The sequence below is a fragment of the Anopheles nili genome, chromosome 3, assembly GCF_943737925.1.
Source record: "Anopheles nili chromosome 3, idAnoNiliSN_F5_01, whole genome shotgun sequence".
Taxonomy (NCBI): domain Eukaryota; kingdom Metazoa; phylum Arthropoda; class Insecta; order Diptera; family Culicidae; genus Anopheles; species Anopheles nili.
This window is the reverse complement of record NC_071292.1, coordinates 9682404-9705793: the sequence shown is the minus strand read 5'-3', so window position 1 is coordinate 9705793 and position 23390 is coordinate 9682404. Positions and strand designations below refer to the sequence as shown.

General features: G+C 49.7%; 3 protein-coding genes across 3 annotated transcripts; 1 reads left to right on the top strand and 2 right to left on the bottom strand.

Annotated features, from left to right (window-relative positions):
* Positions 1-2444: 2444 nt before the first annotated feature.
* LOC128722609 (atrial natriuretic peptide receptor 1) lies at positions 2445-12809 on the bottom strand. The gene is made up of 15 exons (XM_053816283.1): positions 12476-12809; positions 12295-12406; positions 10106-10271; positions 7848-7925; positions 7420-7696; positions 6507-6941; positions 6302-6422; positions 6109-6227; positions 5850-5928; positions 5367-5487; positions 4295-4820; positions 3898-4240; positions 3219-3832; positions 3000-3147; positions 2445-2936 (listed from the first exon to the last, which is right to left on the bottom strand). The coding sequence occupies exons 1-15, from the start codon at positions 12807-12809 to the stop codon at positions 2861-2863; spliced, it is 3549 nt and encodes a 1182-aa protein (XP_053672258.1). The 3' UTR covers positions 2445-2860.
* Positions 12810-16372: 3563 nt separating this feature from the next.
* LOC128722607 (testis-specific zinc finger protein topi-like) lies at positions 16373-17635 on the bottom strand. The gene has a single exon (XM_053816281.1). It carries the CDS (start codon positions 17633-17635, stop codon positions 16373-16375), a length of 1263 nt encoding a protein of 420 aa, XP_053672256.1.
* A 2321-nt stretch (positions 17636-19956) lies between these two features.
* LOC128726343 (augmin complex subunit dgt3) lies at positions 19957-22157 on the top strand. Its single transcript, XM_053820146.1, has 7 exons — positions 19957-19974; positions 20064-20203; positions 20288-20654; positions 20725-21029; positions 21104-21658; positions 21725-21902; positions 21984-22157. The coding sequence occupies exons 1-7, from the start codon at positions 19957-19959 to the stop codon at positions 22155-22157; spliced, it is 1737 nt and encodes a 578-aa protein (XP_053676121.1).
* The last annotated feature ends 1233 nt before the right edge of the window (positions 22158-23390 follow it).

Genomic DNA, 23390 nt, shown 5'->3' with positions numbered 1-23390 from the left:
CACACGATTGTCTATAAAAACACGGTGGTGGCGATCGTTCTCTTGCCTCGTGTGGCTCACCGCTTCGGTCCTAGTAGGCAATGGATCAAGGACTACTGAGGTGGAATTTATATCTCCCCGACAGCTGCGGTGGTTGTTGATGGGAATGGTCCGGGATAAGTTTTGCTAACTCGATGAAGCACTACGTGCACGCGTTCGATATTTTTCCTCCAAAGCCCTCGTAAAAGCGGTGGTTCATAAACGAACTTTTCCATAAAAATCCACATGTACACACGCACGCACACACGCACACACGTTAGGAAGGAGCACTGTGAAACGTGCACTTCACTCCTGCTGCTTCACATGCCTGCTGCGATTGGCGAAACAAGGCCGAATGCGCTCGCAGAAGGGCCGAAGTAACTTTCGAGGGAGGCACTACTGTATGACGACACGAAAGCGAGAGACCCAGTATTAACTGCGGGAAAATTACTATCCCTTGCACTCGCTGTCGGTGACAATGACCGCACGCGACGTACACTGAGATGCACCGTAAGCCACGAAGCACTTTAAAGAGCCACACGCACACTCAGTCGCTCCGTGGGGCGAAAATGGGAATCCTTTCCTGCGTGTCCCGGTGTTGCCTCGCTCGCTTATGGGACCACTTGCGAGTGGAGTACCCGGGGAGAGGGTCACAGAAAACGGTGGTGGTGATGGTGGAGCCAAAGAATAAAAAGGACCCACTCGTGCGTCCTTGCACCGTATGGGACTCTGATACGCTGTAGGGCTCGCTTTCAAGCGGGTTGGTTTGGCGTGCTGGAACACGCTGGAACGCGAAACCAACGAACGCAAAAGGGATGCTGTCCGAACGCGCCGAACTGCGAACACGAACTGCGTGCGTTCGGGAGCAGAAGCCTGCAATTAGGTTATCCTTGCTTCATGCAGTAGGTCGGTTTCGTCCTTGCAGCTCCTTGCGAGTTCCCGTTTGCGGGTTAACGATGCGTGCGGTCGGAACTCAACCGAACTGAAAAGCCGAAAAGGAGCCCAACTAAGTAGCTCGGGTTGTTGCCACTCACGAGGCTAGAGAATGAGTGACCAGATAGGTACACTCTTTCTCATGCTCACGTGCTGGTGTGGCTCCGTGGACTGCGCTTTATTACGATTTGTAAACAGAGAGCCATTTTACGAGTTTGCACAAATCCACCGGTGGGGGGCTTGTTGGGTTGGCGAGCCGCCACGGGTGGAGGGTGTGTAGGTGTTTTTTTTTCATCCCCTTCTTCTTCTTGATCCCGCCACGATACCGTGCGGTTAAGGAGCCGGATCCGTCGGTAGACGTGGTGAAATGAGCGTGTTTCGATATTTGCCGAGCGTAAACAGGGCGCACTTAGAACGCAAGCCGCGTGCCGGACATAATGGTTGCTGCACCTCACAACCGTGGGATGGTGCATTACTGTGGGTATAAAAAGAAAAGGGTGCGAAAAGGCGCGCAAGAAATTGCTAACCGTCACTGCGGTGTCGGTTCGTAACGGGTTTGGTTAGGTTTGCATGATTGATGGGGTGGTTGTAGCGTAGCAAGAAATGAGTTTATGCACACACGTTTAACATATCACGCTGGTGGTGTTGAGGGTGGAAAAATTGTTACAAAATTAAACACCACTTAGCGTAGCGATGAAGGCGCCCAGTATTGCAGCATGTGATGGAGGCGCCTGGTCATTCATGGCAATGATGGAACAAACATAATATATGCTGCTAATGGAAGGTTAGTAATAAAAAAGGTTTTAGGAAGGTTTATTGTCTTACGTAGGAGGAGTTTTGCAGAATTTAATCGAAAAATCGATGGTGGTTCTCAATGTCATCGTATGTGATGGAGGCGCATGGTCATTCATGACAGTAACAAAATAAAAATAATTTATAATTATTTATTTATTTTTTACTGACTAAAGCATAATGATCAAAAAATAATTTAAGAATGTTTATTAGCTTGCTTAGAAGCAGTTTCGCAGAATTTAAACGAAAAATTAATGCAAGCTCTCAGAGTTGCATTATGTGATGGAAGCGCATGGTCTTTCAGATCATTAATTGAACAAAAATAATATATGTTGCTAATGGAAGACTAGTAATGGAAAAAGGGTTTAAGAAGGTTTATTAGCTTTCTTAGAAATACTTTCACAAAATTTAAACGAAAAATCTATAGATGCGCCCGGAATCAAAGCATGTGGTGGAGTCACAAAGTGTCGCAGTATGTGATGGAGGCGCATGGTCATTCATGATAATAATTTGAAAAAAAAATCTAAAATATGTTGTTAAAGAAAGCCTTGTAACGATAACTGGTATTAAGAAGGCTTGTAAGCTTACTTCAATGGAGTTTCGAAAAATCAAATTGGAAATGACTTGAGAGTAAAATAATCACATTCCACGCGAAATTTGTTACACATCTGTATATCCACATTGATTTATTTGGACGCAAGGACAGAGAAAATACATCTAAATAGTTGACACATGGGTGTTTTGTTTCTTGTTTATCTGCCTGCCGTAAATCCTACACAAAATAGTTCATTCATCTTTTCCTTTCGCTCTCGTTGTATCTCCCTTCAAATAACGCTCTCAAAGCACGTGCCCACACGTGGCACGATAACATCAAAAGGGTGTGCTATGCTGCCACACCCGCTGATCCATTGAATTGACACGGGATACGAGGATAACGATGCCAGCAAGCCCTTCTGATCGGGCTAAGAAACCAACCGGCATTCATCGCAATGCGATCCCCGCTTTTGGATTGATTACGAACTACGAAGCGAAAAAGACACTGAGTTGGCTAACATTGACACGGTACAAGGGCACTCCAGCATAATGGTTTCAGGTTGAGGTGGCGCCCATCCCCAGCTTACTTCCCGATCGCGGGAAACAGGATCGGGAACGGCACCTCATTCTCGTTGTAGTTTTTCATCGGCGTCGGAGGTCTAGAATGAGCGGTTAAAGGCAGATTAGAGGAGGTGATAGTCGCTGGAATAACGGTGTGATACCTCGGGTCAGGCTCGGAGCACTCCAGCAACCAGTAGGTCGTCACGATGCCTTTCCCTTTCAGCTCCACGTCTCCTCTCAGTTCGGTCCGGAAGGTGCCAAACTTATCCAGGATCTGTTTGGCCGCTTCCGAAACGTGTATTTTGAGTGCTGGAATGAAAAAAAAAACGATCTGTTGAGTCTATTTCTTTTGACCGCTGCCACAGCAAGCTCCTACTTACGGTGTCCAGTGGACTCTAACCGCGAGGCGGTGTTGACCGTATCCCCAAACAAGCAGTAATGTGGCATCTTCTGTCCCACGACACCGGCACACACCGGCCCCGAGTGGATGCCGATACGAATTTTCAGCTGATAATCCGGCTTATGCTTGATGGTGAACGATTTCACCGCATCCAGGATAGCAAGTGCCATCAGGCCGATCTCCCGCGCGTGATCATGCCCATTCCGTTCCGGCAACCCAGACACCACCATGTACGCGTCACCGATCGTCTCTACCTTGTACACGTCGTAGAATCCAATGATGCGATCGAACGTGCTGTACAGATCGTTCAGAAAGTCGACCACCTCCATCGGGCGGCTTTGGGCACACAAAGCCGTAAACCCGACGATGTCACTGAAGTAGATCGTGACGCACTCGAACTGCTCCGGTTGTACCATCTCACCGGCCAGCAGCTGTTGGGCGACGGGCCGAGGCAACACCTGATACAGCAGCTCTTCCGTGCGACGTTTCTCCATGCTGAGTTGTTCCGTTTTCTCTTCCACCAGGCTCTCGAGATTGTTCGCATACTGCTCCATACGCCGCAACAGATCATCCATCAAGTTTTCGCAGAAACCTCTGAAAGCAACGGCAAAAAAATCACATTAAAATCAGTTCGAAAAGGACCATCAGTTGGACGTTACTTCATGATCTGCCGCACACTGCTACGGATACCAGAGAACGTTGGTCGATCATCTGGGCTGTCAGACCAGCACTTCTCCATTAGATCGAGAAGGTCCGGAGGACAGTCACGTTGACCAACGAACGGCCGAAAGGGTGGGCTCTCGTGTAGTGCCACACGCTCCACTATAGCCTGCGGGTCAAGGAACTGACGAGCCGTCTCATAAGGGCCACCCCGAACGACGATCTCCTCCAGGATGATGGCGAACGAGTACACGTCACCTTTCTGCGTTGCGGGTGTGCCAGGGATAACGGTGGCCGGCAGCAGTTCCGGTGCCACCCACAGCAGCTCTGTAAAGTTCAACACTTGATGAGAAGTAACATACGCATGGGGACAAACGCCCAGCCCGAGGTGCTTACTGTTGTAGTAGTTCTGATCGCGCACGTACTCCGACGGTGTGGTTAACGTGCGTAGGCCAAAATCGGAGATCTTCAACACGAACCGTCCATCGATGAGGCAGTTGCAGGAGCGCAATTTGCCGTGAACTCCAACGTCGCTGTTGTGAAGGTACGCCATACCCTTGACTACGTCGTGCACGAGCGACATGCGGAAATTCCAGTCCAGCTGGATGGCCTCGTTCTCGAGCACGTCCTTTAGGCTACCCTTGGGGCAGTACTCGGTGAGGATGAGAATGGTTGGCCGCGGCAAATCGATACAAGCGCCCACAAACCGTACCGTGTTCTCGTGGCTGACATCACGCGCCTGTTTGATCTCCCACAGCAACGTGGAGGTGATGTAGACCTTCTTTTTGGCGACCTTTTTGATCGCAACCCGTTCACCCTTATAGATGCCGATCGTCGTGAAGAGCTGTGCGGGCAGTTGCGAGTTACCGGAAGCGATCGAGACCCGGCCCGAGTTGAGACCGAACTGCTGAAGCGAAAAGTTCTACCGAATGAAGGAGACATTAGAGTGGTTTGTTGGAGTGCATGTTGCTCGTGAATGAGTGGTTGAAATTCCCAAAAAGGTTTCGGTTTCGAACTTCCAACAGAGCTCATTGAAACGAATGAAATGACCGCAGTTCTCGAATGTTCCCAGAATAGCCTGTGGAAGCAGCAGCCATACTTGTTTTCCTCGCATTCACAGCCCACACCAACGTCAAATGAAACGAGAAATTAGCGCGTATTATTCAATGCTGCACCGGATTGCACCGAAGCTGACAATTATATCCATTTTCTGCCAACTCACCCGACCCCAGTTCGCCGACCGCTGGGTTGGGCGTTTGGCATGGAACATCAAATGAAACGAGATGTCTTTGTGTTTTCCATTTTCGATTGAATAATTCATTAGACGTGCCATTCACAGCAACACGAAGCTCGGTGTGCAATTATAATTGAAACGATGAGTTGCGCTTATTCGTGGGAAGGGGTTCGCTGTCCTTTCGATCCACGGGTGGGCACGGGTTGCGCTTCCCAAAACCCAACCTCAACCTACCTCGTAGTTGAGCTTCTGCAGGCCCATCTTGCTGCCAAACATTTTGCCCACCTCCAGCAGCACCTCGTCGGGTCGGACACGCCAGGACATGTTGTTCAGTTCGCTGTTAAGCTTCACCTGTCTGTCGGGTTGGGATTAGCGCATGAAAGGGGAGACATAAAGGAGGTTAATAATGTTTGAATGTGAAGCACGGATGTACCGTACAGCATTCCGAGAGGAGCATTTTTTTAAAGGACATTTTGTTTTGTTTTTTGTTTGGTGTCTCTACACCTACGAAAACCATAGCGTTCACTGACGTTTGTCGAAGCACGCCACGCTTCGTCGCCATGGTAACACCGGGGAGATTTTATTGCATCGATTGCACTAATTAGACAAATTAGCCCCAATTGTAATGAAATTTCATCCCGATGGGGAGTGGGAACCTTGCCGTTGAGCCGACGAGAAACGGCATGAAGGCGATTCCGGCCAACAAACAGTACTCACTTGCACAGGATATACGTGACCGCTGCGGCAAAGGCGGAGATTATGCCGAATCCGACGAGTCCATAAAGGATAATCATGTCTGGACGGGTGGGAATCACGTGGAAAAGCATGGAAAACGAGAGAAAGAGAGAGAGAGAACGCGTGGAATGAAAATGAGTACCAGCGGGGTTTGCCAGCGGGCTCGTCATTATCGTTATGTCTAGGCAGTGATTTAGTGGTAATTGTTTCCCGGTCTCGAAACGGGCTAAACGGGTCTTACCGCCATTTCCCTGGCAAGCCGGTGACGTGCCGAGGAACCCACATTTGGGCACATCCGGTGGAGGGCCCTCGCGTCCACCCGGCCAGTGGATTTTCTTGCCCTTGACGGGGGAGTACTCGCTGCGGGTGGGAAATAGAAACCGTTACTCAACGTTAGGGACGCCATTTTTTTTCTTTTGTTTTGGGCGCCTTACCGCGTGATGCCGTAGTAATGCGCTACCACCTCGAACCGGCCGGTAATTGGATCCAGGTCGAGGATGGAGTAGTCGGCGTCACGATCGCCGTTATCATCGATCCGCACGTGCCCGGTAATGCCTGGTGTACAGAGCGAGAGAGATAGAGAGAGCGAGTATGGAGTGAAAGGACCATGAACGTCACCAACACGACGATGTTAGCTACCTTCGAAGTCACGGCCCCACATCTTGCGCGTAATGGCCGTCCCATCGTGAATGTCACCACCCTCATTGAGCGTTTCGTTTAGCGCCATCCCGAGCAGGTAGACACCGTCGAAGAACGCCCCGATGAAAAAGTTCACCTCCTCGTCCTCGACGAACGTGTAGTTGTAGTTATGCTTCGCCATGGAGCGCACCTTTTCGGCAAAGTACTGATACGTTGGGCTGGTCGGTTGGAGAAGTGACACGCGCAACAGCGCCTCGTACGATTTGCGCGCCTTGAAGTCGTCCTCATCGCCCAGCTCCCAGTAGTGGTCGCCCCAGTACGAGCTCTGGAAGATCTCCACGTCCAGAAAGGTGAACTCACCGCGCGTCATGCCGAGGGCCAGCGCTGACAGCATGAATTTCCGCACCAGGGAGCCTCGCACGGAGAGTATTATCACTGTCCGAAGGTGAGGGTGAGAATCGAAAGTAGGGAACTAATTAATGCTCGGGCCAACCTGCCGATGGGATGGGTTTTTGGGTGAATAAACTCTCCGATCGGGGCAAGGGAACACAAAATAGCCGGTAGGTCCTTTTTTTCTTCATTTTGCTTCTCCAAACAGGCCCATGTGATGCTGCGAGAAAATCTCTAATGAAGCCTTTCATCACACGCTGCCGGCGTTCGTGTTGAAAGGGTGAGATTGCAACACCTAAGGTGTAATGTATGTTTTCTCCGAATTTGTTTTTCTGAGAATGAGGTGTTCTATTTTGTGACTGACATCAATTCCCAGAAGCTGCCAGCAGCAAACTGACAGCACCCCGTTTTTTCATGGATCACTACGATTGCTATGGTGTGCTGGCGCCATTTTGACACCATCTCCAAAACACACCTTGATTACGATAAAACAAATGTAAACCCACTCACACCTGATACTCACCTCGAGCGTACATGCTGGCATCCTTCAGATAGGCATCGATGTCCTCCTCGTCGTTTCCGTCCAGCTCGCGCACGAACTTCAGCAACTCTTCGTCCTTCAAACCATACTCCAGGTTCTTGCCAACCGTCAACGAGAACAGATCCGACCGGTCGATGATGAGAGCGATGTGCCGCCACCCAAACTGCCGGAAGATGCTCGAAAACACCAGCTTCAACCGGCACTGGCAGTACGACATGCGGGTCAGCGTTTGGTAGCGCGATTTATCCTTGAACATGCCCTACACCATGATGAGGAGCGAGATGAGACGAGTATTGAACACCCCCCCACCCCACCTGCCGGGGCCAAAGTGCAAATGGTGCCACTATCCCCGCTGCCCTCTTCATGCTTTCCCAACCACCCAACCCCTCCGCCGAATGAAATGGGCTTACCGAGCTATCGTTTTTCCACCTGTTGCTCAATCGGCCCAGAATGCCGGATGTCACCGAGAGTTCACCTTCCGACGGTGGCTGTGGAGAAGAGAGTGAATAGAGGTGCAAAAAGGGGTTGGAAATGGTTCCCCCGGGGTGATGGGGTTTGGGTGGGAGCATCCGTTAGCATGATTACAATGTTCACAGTCGGTAGCCAAGCTGGTTCGATATCGATATCGAGGGGCGGACGAACGACCGCCTGTGTGAGATGGACCGAACGCAGACGTACCGAACGCAAAATAATAGCAAAGACGAGAAGAATAGAAAGAGAATGGCGTGAACGGCAAGAGAATAAGGGAGCGGAGCAAGAGCAAAGGTGAAAAAGGATGCACTGCCGCGTGGAAGCACTAGCAAGGGAACTATAATTTTCCACTTCAATCTAGGCTCCCGCACTGGAGCCAGCAAGCTTGCATGGGCCACGCAGGTCAGCCCGGTAGCCTGGAGCCGCTGGGGAATAAATCCCGGTCCAAACTCGACACCGGCATCCGGGCGGGCTTCGGTCAAACCATCGCCGCCAGTGGCCAATTAAGAAGCACATTATGAGCGAGAAACGGTTGAGCGAGACTCCAAGGCGGCACCACAAGCACCGTAAGGTGTTTCGAACGACCAGGTGCAAAAGTGTAGACGACCGCTTTGTACGGGCTGAGGGCGCGATAAAAATGTCCAATTAAGTCGCAGCGCTGGGAAATAAGACAAACAGGCGAATGACCTGAGCGAGTGCAGGCAAGTGCAGTACGTCGGCATGAAGAGCCGGCTGACACGTCGTTCGGGAAAGCTAGCCAGTGAGGTGTTAAAAAATTAATAAAATTGGATTACGATTTTAATGAAAAATGGGCGCTTTTCGTTGACAACGAGACGACGTGTCTTTGGTTGCTAAGGAAACACCGGTTGCTTTGATACGAATGTGACAGCTTGATTCGCTTAATGTCAAAATCAAAGTGAGGGCACATCCGAAAACCGGGACAAAATCTTAAATTGCAAATCCCTATAGCCCCGAATGACAAATTATCCACGCGCTTTAAAGCGCAAGCGACAAATGAGACAGTTCGTAAGCACAATGGTGTCCTTGCTGCCGGCTAGCCGAGCGCTGATGCACACCGTACCGTGCCCGTTAGGTATGTATTTATGCGCATAAAATTTCACATTCATGGCAGCATATTGAATCCCCGGAACTGGGTGTCTGGAGGAGGTGAACCGTTTGTTGAAAAAAAACGAAACGAAACGAAAGAAAGATACTCCAACGCCTGCTCCTGGCGGGTGGGAAATCATTTCGATCGTTTTCGACCGTTTCCGCATCCTGTCGCGCCGTGTCGGTGAAGTGGATGCAGAGAAAGAGAGAGACAGATAAAAAAGGCAAAACACATTTCATAATCATCGGAGCATACATTTTCACCCCATTAGACTTAACTTTCTCCTCGCGTTGGCGTTTGGAAGTGGATTGAACTGGTAGCAGGGAAAACGCTGGGTGGTCATTTTCTGCGACATTTCTAGTGTTGGCGGCCGGGCAACCAATCCCAATCTAGGATATAACCCGCGTAAAGGATCAACCAAGTTCGAGCCCAACGGGCGAGCTTACACACGGACGATCGACAAATTGAGATGTATTTATAGAAGCCGCGTTCACCAGCACCAGGGTAGGTTTTCCTTTCGATGAGTCTGACTCGGAAAAAGGACAATGCGCTGAACGGGGGAAAAAAAGAAAGAAAGCAAACTCCGATGACTGCGGCCACGCGACGTGCTGACATCAAGCAGGAGGAACAAAGATAAGGCCTCGCAGGAATCACGAACCCGAACCAATCAGGAAATTATCGGACCAAAAGCTAACGATAAACGAATGTCCTACGAACGCGTCCCGGCGGCCGCGAGGTCGTTCTCCGAGGACGACGGGAGGTGGATTATTTCAATCCACCAAGATGCGCCGACGGAATGGAGTGAAAAAGCAAAAAAAAAAAGGCAGCAAGAAAGGAAGCACAAAACAGGAAAGGACAATCGTAGAAAATAATGACCAAAACGACGTTGCGAGCGAGCAAAGGAAAATGGCGCCATTTGGTGATGCTGGAGAAGTAAATCAACGCAACCGACGCGCGGGTTGATTGCTTAACGGTAGATTAAACACTAATTGCGGTGATTCGTTGGATAAATTTGCTTTTCAAATCACCGGACTGCTCATCGACACACACACACCCACACGGTGTCCTTGGCGGATAGGTCCTCCTTACCTGATCGCCCATGCCCGTGATGATGGGAGTGTTCCAGTAGTCGGCAAGTTGCGCCACGGGTTCGAGGGCAAACGCGCAGGCTGGACCGATGAAAGCGATCACGTTTTTCTTGAAGTGTAAGTCAGCCGCAAGTCCGGGTGATCTGGAGCCGGAACAGGACGCGTAGCTGCGAGAGGGCGAGAAGCAAAACAAAAAAAAAGGTGTAATTGATATTCACGCGCGCGTGAGAAGAGGCCATGGGGTTGAATTGGACGGGACGGAATGACGAGTGGGTGCTATTACAACGATGTAAAAGATGAGTGTTGGATTGATCGGTGGACCAGGATGTTTAATTCAACGACGAAGAGGAATGCAAAAAGCTCGTGTACAAATGGGAGCAAATGAAAGGGAAGAAAGGTGACTTTTTTGCTGCAATCCACCCACCATGCTAAATTGTAAGCCTCATTTGTGTTTTAATCAACTCAAAAGCATCAAGAGGCAAATGATGCAACGTACATTCGGTAGGGCTTTACTATTGAATAATCATCCTTCGAATAGGAACCTAATTTCGATTAGCTTCTACACCCTTATGAGGGGAGAATCGAAGAAAAAAAAATCCACCCACGATAAATATTACCATCACGCACCGTCACGAGCGTATTATCACCCCATGAAAAAGGGCGGTAATAAAATGGCAAATAAAATTAGAAGGTAGCGTCAACAACCGAAAGACATTGGCGTGGACTGCGAAAGGCGCTCGCGCGCGCGCCCCCCAAACATCGCAAACAAAACGCGACGGAACCAAAAATGGCCAGCATTTATTGGAGGCGGGTAGGACGCCATTTAATTGCCCACCATGGATAAGGGAATTAAGCTGGCCCCGAGGCACCATCAGGCTCGGTTTGATTGGGGTTATCCTGGACGTGTCAGCTTGCGGTGTTTGCATACTCCACAGCCGCTCGAGTTCCATTCGAGTTCCGGCCGAGTTTTCTTTTCTTTCCTTCCCGGTCTGGTTGTTTTTTTTTTCGTTCGTTCGTTCGTCTTCGTTCTTTTCAGCTACGAGTCCGCGTGTGGCGCCACATGATTTTGGGGTTTTTGTGTCGGCGAAAGGACACCAAACCGGCGAAACGACGACGACGATGGCAACCCGGGCAAAAAAAGGGATGCGACTTTGAGTGCAAACAAGGGTGCAAAAAAAATACCCCTTGCCGAAAAACGAGGCGGACAGTGACGTATAATTTACATAAGTATGCTTATTTACTCTCGCTTTTCACACAAACACACTCCCACGCACGCATGTGATGACCTACAACTGTGCCACGCGCGCGGGTTTACGGAGTTCGGCTTGGAGACCACTTCCGGCACGGAAAGAAGCTGACGCGCAAGGATAAGGATACGGATAGGTCCGAAAACGAAAGAAAAAAAATGGTCGAAAACGAGCCCAAAACGTGTCTGCGTGAAATGTGACGGGAGGTTCATCAGGAGGAGGACCGTCTCCTGCCCAGCCCGAGGAACTAGCCTCACGAACGGGCCGTGTCAACACGTCGCGTGGTGACTTGGTGCTATTTTTTTATGGCACCACCGAACGGAAGCGGACAGTTTACTCATTACAAACAGCTCACGTTCGGTGCATGGGATGGCACGTGGCCCGAGTTGATGAGGCTTGTTGCATGCGATGGTGGTTGATGGGACAAAAACCCCGGGCCCTCCGAGGAAAGTACAAGAAGGACAACGACAATAACAGCGGGACGAATAAAATCCCTGCCAAACAAACCACCGTCCGGGTGGTGAATGTGGGCAATTTTGATTAGGTGTGATCGGTGGGCTACGTGTTGATCTCACGGTGGTGAGCTAAGGAAAAAGGGTGTACTTTCGCCAATTTGCATGCCCATTTGGGGCCATCGATTGTGGCGTTGAAGTGTGCTGTGAAAGCGAACTGACGCTGGGATTCGGGGGGAAAAATCCATAGATTAGCTTCTTCATTCGATCAACCCGTTGATTGTGCAGAGATGCAATAAAACCCAAAGACCCACACAACCTGTGCGATGGAAGGACAATGCATAAATTCATCCCCCTGAAACCGTAACGGATTTAAGCTACCGACACGGATTACCCACACCCGTATCGGTGCGGGTAAATTATTCCCTTTGATACCCCACCGGTCAGGGATGGGTCGATGGAATTAAGGTCAATATTTGCATTGCACTCACCTGCGCTGCACCTTGCTCAGCTGCACGTTGTGTATCTTCATGAGACTTTGGTTCACCAAATCCAGCGCCAGATCGATGGCCGGTCCACAGCGTTCCAGATCGAACGGTGAGTCTGCGTAGGTCGGTGATACGACACGTTAAATACCACCCCTTAAAAAAAAGGGCCACCTGCGAGTCTTACCGAGATGGGACGCCATCAGCACGCCCACATGATACACCGTGCAGTTCTTGTCACATTTGAGCGGTGGAATTTCGAGGTTACTCAAGCTCCGCTTATGCACCGATCGTTCCTCGATGGAGACGCTTCCATTACCGACCGGATCGTCCTCCGTTTCGAAGCTTCCGTAGTCATCTCCATCACGTGGGGTCTCCCCAAGCCCGCTGAGAAGTTGCCCAATTTCGGTGTCCTCGACACTGGGGCGCCCTGTAACCGATCGTGGATGGGCACGGATCCCCGGGGACCAAACCAGCACCGACAACGCACCGACTATGATGACGAACCGCGCCGGGGCCATTGTCATTGGTCGCGAGGGCACACCCTGCTTACAATCCCTCGGCTGGGAGTGGCATCGTACGGAGTGTCCTTCGACACCGTGCTGCTTGATCGCGGGGATGCGATAATTTACGTTCCATTGACGTTTTACGCGTCCCACCGGTGGGGGTTCATTTGCATGCACCGGACCGGGTGGTAGAGGGTGCCGCGAAGCTTCGAGATTACACGCCCACGGTTCGGTGGTTGGGGGCGTTGTGTGGGTGTGGGTTGTTGGTGTAGGTGCGAATGGGCCGTTCACCATCGGCCCGTTGGCGTGGTTCGTCCTGTTGATGGTCGATTTTCCACGAGGTTAACCTTAACTGCCGCGTGCAGGAGGATGCTTTACTGGGGTGTGTGGGGGTGGTTGGCGAGGGTGTGATCCATCGGCGGCAGGGCTGTTCGAAGGGAGGGAGGGAGTCGGAGTGAAACAATCGCAAACAATACCAGCGTTACGAGCGTTAACAAGGTGAGGTTTTGCTGAATCTCGACTGTCACGTTCCGGTAGAGATCGGTTCGAGCGCCTCGTGGGGTTATTTTTTTTAAATTTAAACAACAAACCTGCAATTGGAAAGGTTTTTCGCAAATTGAATACAACCTGCAACGCCGTTTTTTTTAATTTGTGATAAAGCTTTCCATGTGAGCTTTTCCCCTTCGGCAACCATCGTGCCGTTTGTTTCATTAAATTGAAAATGTGCATCCGGGTTCTCGCCCGGTGGAGTAAAACAAATAAAATTCCATAAAACCCCATCACTCGGCCCTTGACCATCGGGGCCGGTGGAGAACAACGCTTTCCCCAGACCCGTAGGGCAGGACATTCGCCCTCCTCGTTCCCTGACGCTCGCAAATGGGCACGTTTCCAATTCAACCGAATAGCGCACCAGTCCGGGACGAATGTGGAATGTGAAAAAGATAAATACACACTGCACGTCGCACATGCCAGGACATGGTAAGGCTTCAGGCCCACAATCATCGTCCCAGTCATCAACGTCCCGATCGTCAACTCCGGCAAACGGGTTCGCTTTCGCTGCTCGTGGACGTGACTGGAGTATTTTTTTTTGTCCGTTCACCACCAAACGGATCCGCTTTCGCGAGACGGACAAATTATTACCACTGTACTACCGCACCAGCACCGTCATCATCATCATCATCATCATCATTACTGCCACCACCAGTACGTGGCTCCTATTTTTCGTTCTTATTAAAGCAACAAAAAAAAAGCACACACACAAACCAGAAGCACATAGAAAAGGGTAGCACCGTACACCGCACAATGCGAACCACTTGTTGCGCCCGTTGAAATATGTTACTCATTGTGGTGCGTCCCTTCCGCCGAGGTGGCTAGGTTGGGTTCGTAGGGTCAGTTTTATGGTGGTCCTATTATTTGGGGTGAATTTTTATCTTCACTGTCCATCACATCGGGCCGGCCCACCATCGTATACGAGTGGAGGGAATGCTTCCTTTAGCAAACAGGACCCACAATTTGGTGCGTTGATAATTTTAAATGACCTCCCCACGATGGCATTCCCAAGCATCGGAAACGCGTATTGCACAGCCAGTAGGCCCTGGAGCATCGTCGAACACGGAGAAACACTCCTCCTTTCGTCCTTAGTAGGCGCCGCTAGGAAGCGGAAGCGTGCGTGACGATGAGTGACAATTTGACGGCTAGATTACTGGATTACTAGATTGGCTGGGCCGATGATTCCCTGGCGCTCTCGGTGGGTGTGACTCGGGAGCGTTTTATTACACGCATTCACGTGTGGCCCCCGGAGCTGGAGGGCCATTTCTCTGCCACCGCTACCAGGATAACGTCGTTATCCTGACGGAACGTGTCCCCCCGTGGGGGAAAAGCGATGTGGCGCACGCAAACAAAATCACCTAAATGCACTGTGGAGGGGAGAATGTTAGATGCAGCCTATACGGGGGCTTATCGAGGCTTATCACGTGCCACCCCGAAGGTGGGCCGGATAGTCAGGACATTTTAACAAATTCACAGCTCACAAACACACACACACACCCGCACATAAATTACACAGCCTCACAGGCACGGGCGTTGAGGGCCGAGGGTGTAGTATTTTCCTTACAAAATTTGGGATTTTCAGCTCCACCCGACACCGGGGACTGGTGGCGAAAATAAAGCACCTAGTATCGAATTTTCCTCACCGAAACTCGGAACACGCACCACGCAAGGACACGCTCACTCACACCGCTGGTCCGCTTAACCGTTGGCCGGGGCCAGGGCGCTGCTTCCGGCTACCGTCACCGATAGTATCCTGCGACCGATTGAGCGCGCCGCCAGATAAGTGGGCGCCTTTTATACCCACTACGAGCACGCCCGAAGCGACCGAAGCGAGCGAATAGCAAATGCCAATGTCGCCGTGACGCTGTGGAACCTTGGGGGTGGGTGGGAAGGACATGCGAAACCAACTGCGGGAGGATACGACCATTTGTTGCACATGCGATCGTCAGGATGTGATTTGGTGGGAGGGTGGCATTTTCCTGCCCGTCCCCGCACGCCCTCGGGGGGTGTGTATGGGTGGGTGGGTGGAAAGCTGGAGCAACTCGGGTTGTTTCTTCTGCGCCTTCAAAGCTTCAGGCAGGCGTGCGAACCCGTTTACACTTCACTGCGTATGGAACGGCAGTTCGGCAGGACGCGCCATTTTATTTTCTTTTTTCACTCTCTGTCTCTCTCTCTCTGGTTTTTCCTCAGGCACACGGGTGTGTCATTATCGGCCCAATTGAAACACCAAACACCCGTTTCGGTGGGTCCCGGAAGTGATGCTTTGATTCCGTGGCCGCTGCTCGGACTCGCCAGTGTTTGAAGGGCCAGGTGACGAATGATTCACATTGGGGGCGAGTGTTACGGTGCAATTTTATGCTCGATTACGTCGAGACAGTTCGTATTTTTGGGACGTCCTTTCTTCGCCCACGGCCAGCGGATCGATTGGGTGTTTTGGCACAGAGCGGCCCGGTTGTCGATGTGCCGGAAGCTGATTTCGGTTCCCGCGTACCAGTTGCCGTGACATTTGGACAGACCGGATCGAAGTTGGACGGACGGATGCTGTTGTTTTTGTATTCGTCCTCGTCCTTGAGCGGGGTTTTTTTCTACGATCGGACCGTAGTTTACACTTTCTCAACGGTAGGGATGGTGGCTATTACGAGATTACGGATCAACCCCGGAACGTGTATCCTGACGGGCGTGAATTTGATACGTCTTGAAAGCCTCGTGGCGGGAATCTGCCCTCCTAAACGATGTTGGAAAACCAGGTCAACCGAAAACAATGGATGTTTGCCGATGGGGAAAAGGTTCTCGCGTTCTTGGAAATCGCAAAACCCACAGTCAGGCTTAAATTTTGACTTCAGAAGTACAGAATTGTTGGAGTATTAGTATTGAAGTATTAGTATTTATTATATCTGGTTAAATGTTAGTTATTGGATAAAGAAATGCTACATAATAGGGATGAGCGTAATAAGGCAGTAGATTATGTGACCTACGTGCGTTTAGAGATATCAAAGAATTAATTAAAAACTTCCCAGCAAATGCCATCACTAACCCATCCGCAGGTGCTTGACGCGCACGTGCTTTTCACGATCACCACGCTGGCGGAACTTGCGATCGCACAACGAGCAAGAGTACGGCTTTTCACCCGTGTGAATCCGCTGATGGTTCTTCAGCGCATCGGCCCGATAAAAGCGCCTGGCACAATCAGGACATGCGTAACGTCGCTCACCCTTATGTATCAACCGGTGCTGATAGTACACCGAACCGGTAAGGAACCGTTTGTGGCATTCCTTGCATTCATACGGTCGCTCTCCGGTGTGACACTTGCGGATGTGATCGTTCAGATCCGGACGAATCGTGAACCGACGAGTGCAGCCCTCCTTCGGACAGGCAAACGGTCGCACACCGTTGTGGAAGCGCAGGTGTTGCCACAGATGGCTCGATTGGGTGTACGTTTTACCGCACTTCTCGCACAGAAACGGCCGGACGGCGTTGGATTCCTCTCCTGGGAGTGCCTGCGTCTTGACGATACCGTCCTCCGTGGCACCGACGCACAGAACCATCTTGGAATGCTGCTCGAGACGGTGCTGCAGAAATGTATCAATGCAGTCGCAAATGCAACCGCACAGCTCGCAGAACAGCTTCAGGCTCGGGTCCCTTACGATTTGCCCGAACAAATTAGTGGCACGCGGCAAGTAATGATGATCCTTGTAGCGGTGCTCGTACAACAATGGCAACGTATCGTAGAAGCCCAGGCACACATTGCAGCTGTACATCTTGAGCGCGTTCAAAACGCACTTAGTTTCGATGTTCTGGAAACCCGCGCACGTGGCCCGATGAGCTAGGATTTCGTCTAGGGTGGGAAATTCCTTATCGCACGGAATGCAGCTGTAACCATCGATCGGATCGTGGCAGGACTGGTGATGGAATAGTGAGGATAAGTCCGAAAAGAAAGTGTCGCAAAATTCGCAACGGTACAGCGAATGGACGACCACGATGGCCATCTGCTTGCGGTAGAGACATTCCTTTCGGTCGATATAACAAGCCGGCATATCCGCGAGCAGACTCTCCCAGTTGTAGTGCAGGCTGTGGGCCTCGTACTGGTTGGGTTTGAGGAAGATTTCGCCACATCCTCGGCACTTCAGCACTATATCGACAAATTGTTGCTCCGATCTGGTAGCCGTTTCGAGCTGGCGTTTTTGCTCCATCTCGTCCTGGTGGTACTTTTTCTTATGCCGTTCCAGACCGGTCAGGTGCACAAATTTGTGCTTGCACAGGTTGCAGTCAAACTTCTTTTTGCTGGGTTGCATGGGTTTTCGCGTGCCAGAACTCGGTGCTATTTTCTGCATAAACGTGTGCCAAGACTGATTGTTTTGCTTGGTAAGAGAGTACGCCTGGATTTGGGAAACATCAAACACATTTTCCTTTTGCTCATCCATCATCCGTTCCGCTGGTCCGACCAATGCCTTGATAGAGGAAAAATCATAAAAAATTTGTGAAGATCTGGAGTAACCGGTGCACAAACTCGTTCAATAACGAAACAACGCAGCCTATGCAAACTTTTCTCACCTGTTACTTGGGTTTATTGGCAGTTAAACACTTCAAAATGAATTCACAAAGCACGCGCCACCGAAAACAGCCACCTCTTCTAGAACCTTGAAATGAAATGAAGGAAGCAAAGTGCGTTACGTAAGCACGAGTATCCAGTGACTTTCGTGAAAATTTAAATCTCGTAGCCTGCTTACACACTGATGCTCGTCGTCGCGTGCAGGAACACGTAGCCATGGTTACGTTGTAACGGTCGGTAACAGCGATTCTGGCAGTTACACTAGTTAATCCGTCTTTTTACGTGAGCGAGTGCAGAAAATTGATATGGTTCGAAGCAATTGGATTCAGTTTTTAATGTGCACTGTGCAATTGCAGCACCGCTCGAGAGCAAAAGCTGGGGCGACAATTCGTTCGCAATAAAGCATGGTCGTTCAAAAAGTCGTAAAGTGCACAGGGCCCATAAAAGATAGGTTCTAGCACCGAGTGCTGGCGCTGTCGGATGTATTTTCCAGAAAGACCGATGCGAAAAGCGAAAACGTTTTGTGTAAATGATAATCTCTAGTATTCGCATTTTATTGAGTTACCCTTCGTTCGATTGGAATAGTTAAATAATTTACACACTTAGTTAAGCCCCGTCCGGGAACGGGCGTCTCCAGCAACTTACATGCATACAAAAATGGGTGGAAAAGTAAGATTCACGATGGAAAAGCATCTGGCGAAAACTTTTCCATACAATCTTTCGAAGCAGCTTGGTGACATGCGCGCAATGTTGGACGCAAGAGCTGAAATGGCAAACGAATGTCGAAAATTACTCACTTCGCTACAATGTCCTTTTCGTGCAGAACTTACGACCGGAGGCCAATCTGGAGTGTGGTATGCGGCTTTATGGATGGTATCGATGCCGGGCTGTTCACCATGAATCACTCGACTCGAATCCGAAGTAGTACACGAGTATGGTAGCATAAGCAACGACATTTCCGGCTAGTGTCAGTAAACCTGCTCCCCATTGAATCTGAAACGGAATGGTACATGGAACTTTTTGAAGCAGTTCACACTAAGGAATGGTTCGTTTTTTGCAAACATACCACGCCAGCTCGGGCCAGTACAATGGGTAACGCGAAGCTGCTGAAAACAATACCAATCGTTAAAAACATTGAATTTGGAGCTCGTACAGCTTCGTTTCCGTTTTGGCCTCGCTTAGCGATCATCGTAGGTATGGGGCATAGTATGTAGAACAGCACGACGAAGATTGGCCACCATAAGCTGCGTAGAATAACAAACCATTAGTCTTGGGCGAGCTTTGGCAAAATGAGGCTCATCTTGCATTATTAATTCAATTATAGAGGTTCTTACTTGTATGCAGGAAGCGCACATGCTATGATGATCATGGTGGTCCCAATGGAACCAAGCATGGCTAGTAGGACGATTCTGAAATAAGAAAAATGCTATTAATCTGGTAGCTTATCAAAATCATGGAAATGAGAGCAACTTACGCTGAGTGTGTTGTGAAGGTGATTATTCACCGTCGTACGAAACAGGCAATCGAGGGGAAAGAGAAGAAAATCATGTTAGAAAACTTAACACACACATTTTCAATACTGTGACGCTGTTAAGGTGCACTAAACTGCGATACTAGCAGGTAATTTTGGATGGAAATTAAGGAAAAACACTGGATTTACCTTTCAATGATTCTGCCATTTTTCTGCGCTTTTGTGTTTTTGTTTTCCAGGTTTTCGTTGTGTATGTCAATGATTTGACGTTTCGTGGTGAGCAGATCAATGGAAAAGGTTAGGGAAATGTCAATATTATTATAATTTGCCAATTGTACTCGTTTAAAAATAGTGTAAAAACATTTTTATGATACTAACCAGTATCCCAGATGTTTTTTAATTTTACCAGCAGCTATTTAAAATGTAATTATGAACCATAAATAATATTCTATGCGATGTATTTTGGTGCTAGCTGATGGGGAAAGTTGCTATAAAATTTGTCTGTCAAAAATTCAATTGTGTACCCACCGTTAACGTATGGTGTGTTGCTGGTAGGAGCTGTTTTGATGTAACTCTTCATAAAACACGCCAATATGGAAGAATCTAGCAAGGTAATACGTATTTACAAGTGCACTTTAGCTTTGCATCCACGTTGTTAAGGTATCTGTCTAATAATTATTGCATCAATCGCCCTCCGTAGGTTTTAGAGATACTGAAAAAGATTGGCGACATTGACGTGCGGCGATTGTGGATCATTCACGATGAAACTTTTCGTGACTTTTTCGATTGGTTCACAAAAATCGGTGGCGAGAACCTGGTCACAGATGGGCTGCTGAACGAGTAAGTCCACTATCGTTAGATAGTATTGCTTGCAGGTGACCGAATGGATAGGTGGTAATAAATGCTTATGAATGTTTCCGTAAGTTTCCAAGAGCTAGTTCAAAATGGCGACGTATCAAGCGCGGAAGCGCTCGAGGCTCAGTTGCACGAGCTGAACCAGGAGTACCCGAACATACTCGAATGCACCGATAGAGATTTGGCGGCCCTTGAGCAACATCTGGAGCAGCTGGTGGATGTGGAGGAACGGTATGAGCGGCTACTAAACAGCGCAAAGAAAACGGACGTTTCGCTAACGAAGGAGTTGTCAGAACTGGAACGGAAGGTGTCAGATCAAGAGTATAAGACGGAACGAAGCGCTGCTGGATGCTTGGAAATGGCCAAGAAGCTAGAAGAAAGCCAAAAAGCGACCCAACAGCAGATTACGGAGCTACACCAATGCTATTATCAACGAGTGAGTGAACAGATGCGCCACGATCAAGTACGATCATATCCCTAAGAACAGTTTTGTCACTTTTTTTCAGCAAAATCCTCCACTCTTCATCTACCAAATGGCGATCGAGCAGTTCGATGCCAAATGCGATCAGTTCTTGAAGTATCTCAAGATGTACGTGAAGAAGCATTTCACGGTGAAGCGGTTGGACAGCTCCAGGTCAACTGATGATGATGACAACCAGAGGGTAATCGACGAGCTGGAGAGCATCAAGATGCGCCTGGACGCCGAGGAGCTGAAACTGCTCGAGGCAAAGCGGGAATACGCCGGCGTCACAAAGCTCGTCGATCGTCTCCAGAATCACACCTGGCTGCCGATGAAAGTGTCCGCAATGAAGTGAGTGGTGCGCAGGGGTATGGCAAACTGCCACACAGCGGACTAACCTCTGGAGGATTTTGTTTCGCACACAGGAAAAATTGCGCTGAGCTGAAGAACGCGAACGAGCAGGACCTGCTGCGGATGGATCTATTGCAGCACGAGCTGGAGATGCTGATCCGGCAGGTGAACGAGCTGAAGATCGAGTCGGTGCTGTACGAAAACAACCGATCAAAGCTGGACCGCGCCGTCAGCCGGCTCGAGTACATTCAGCGGCTGGACGAGAGCATCTCGCGAGAGCTGATGAATGCCGAACTGTTATGGATACTGATGCAGCTTGATCTGGAGAAGGTGCGCGATTGGTTCGATAACGCGGATGAAATGAACGGAGAGTCAAAGCGATGCTTTAAGCGCATCGACACCATGAGCCAGATCGGGAAGAACACTACACTAGAGGAGGTTTATGGCGAGTACACGGCGCAGGTTGCTGCCTTGCTGGCACATGATAAACCAGGTGGTGATGAAACGGTTTATGGGTTGCGGATGAGCTTACAGCACTTTACCGGACTACAGAAGCAACTCTCAAAACAGTGTGAATCGATGGCGAAAGGGAAACACCTACGCAAGACGGAAGAAGCGTTGAAGCAATTGTAAGTAATGAGACTGTGTGTGTGTGTGTTGCAAATTGTATATTTCGTACTATTGCCGTTCCCTAGGACCGAACAGGAAAAGCTGCTGTCCCGCTTCGTGTTCGATGGTCCACTAAACTACCCGCAGTTCTATGACCAAGAGTACTTGGAGCAAGTGCAGAAGCTGACCTTCACGCTGAACCAGCTGGAACAGGATCTCCGTAGCCTACGGAAGGATTTCGTGCAGAACATCGAAGAAAAGAAGGTAAGCGGCGGAAATTGGACCCTCCAAACAAGCACAACTCCATATGACTCACCAACTAATGTTCCGTTGTTCGTATCGCAGCAAAATCAAAAGTTTTGGTTTTTCAACCAGCGGCTGTGGATTTGGTTCCTGACCGAGCCAAAAAAGGTCGCGATCGCCATCAAGGAGATAAAGGCCGAAGCATCGAAGACGGCCAGCTACAAGGGCATTTCGGGCATCAAGTGTAAATCGATGGCGGACGATATGAAGTTTTAGCGCGCACCGGTGAGTCAAACACGACGTTCGCCTATTAATGTTGTGTTGTGTTACGTATATGTACAGTGTAATCGTCCTTTAATCGTCCTTTGTCCCTGTTTCACTAAAAACTGCATGTGGTGGTGCTTGAGCAAATTGTATATGGTGGTGTACATAATAAAATATATTATGCGATTCATGTCTATGCTTAAAATCCCCGTCCATAAACAGTGTAAGAAAACACTACACGATATGTAATCCGTTGAACTGGCTGAACGAGGCACGTTGCATCATTCGAAACTGTCCCGTTTAAAACAATAAACAATGTGCGCGGCTTCACCAGCAGAACGATTTTAGACCCGTAAAGCGATAAGCGAAACCCACTTATCCTGCGAAACATATTTCCGCTTAAACTGTTTTTATCTGTACCGTAATCCAATTGTAATCCAATTGTCCCGGTGCTCTGGAATATCGATTCCGCTAGCACCGGCCGACCAGCAGCCGGGCTAGGGTTGGGATTTTTATTTTCCTCTTTTTTGTTACGCCTAACAAAACTAGCCCGAGCTTAAGAACCGATCTGCCCGGTTTAGCCGGTTGCAACGGCCTTCCGGTGGAGTTCCGTATGTGTGTGCTGGGTTATTTTACCCTGCCTGCGGCCTTTTGAACGGGTGTCCTTTTTCGGAGGCTTAAGCTCTCGAAACCGAAGGGCGGCGGGTCGTGGAATTATCCAAATTGTGCATCTTACGAGCTTGCCTTCGAAGGACACAGAACACCCGGTCGGTTTGTGCCATCGTGAACGAAAATAAAGGATAATGCCGGGTATGCCAGAAACCCGAGCTTCCCACCCGTCGTCCCGGTGACCCGTGCGTTGAACTAGAATTGACATCGCATCACAAACCACCAATAAATGCAAATACCGCAACCGGTGGTGGCTGGCTGGTTGGCTGGCCGACGGTTCCGTGGGGATGTGCCTCGAACGCGAAAAACGGCTGCCATGGCCACGTTCGAGTCCTTGTTTCGCTCCCCGCCCTGCGTTCGGCAAGCAACAATTCCGCCGGCGATATGCGCGGACCCGTGGGGGTGGGAGGGATTTTCTGCTTCTTTTTATCCAATTTGAATAAATTCGTATTTGTATGAAGGACGAATTCAGTACGCTCCTCCGGGTCGCGTCTGTTCGGTTTTCGGGCGTCGTTGAATTTAAGTTGAGTTTCGCGCGAAAACGACCCCGGGAGCCATTTGGGGCGTTTTTCCCCC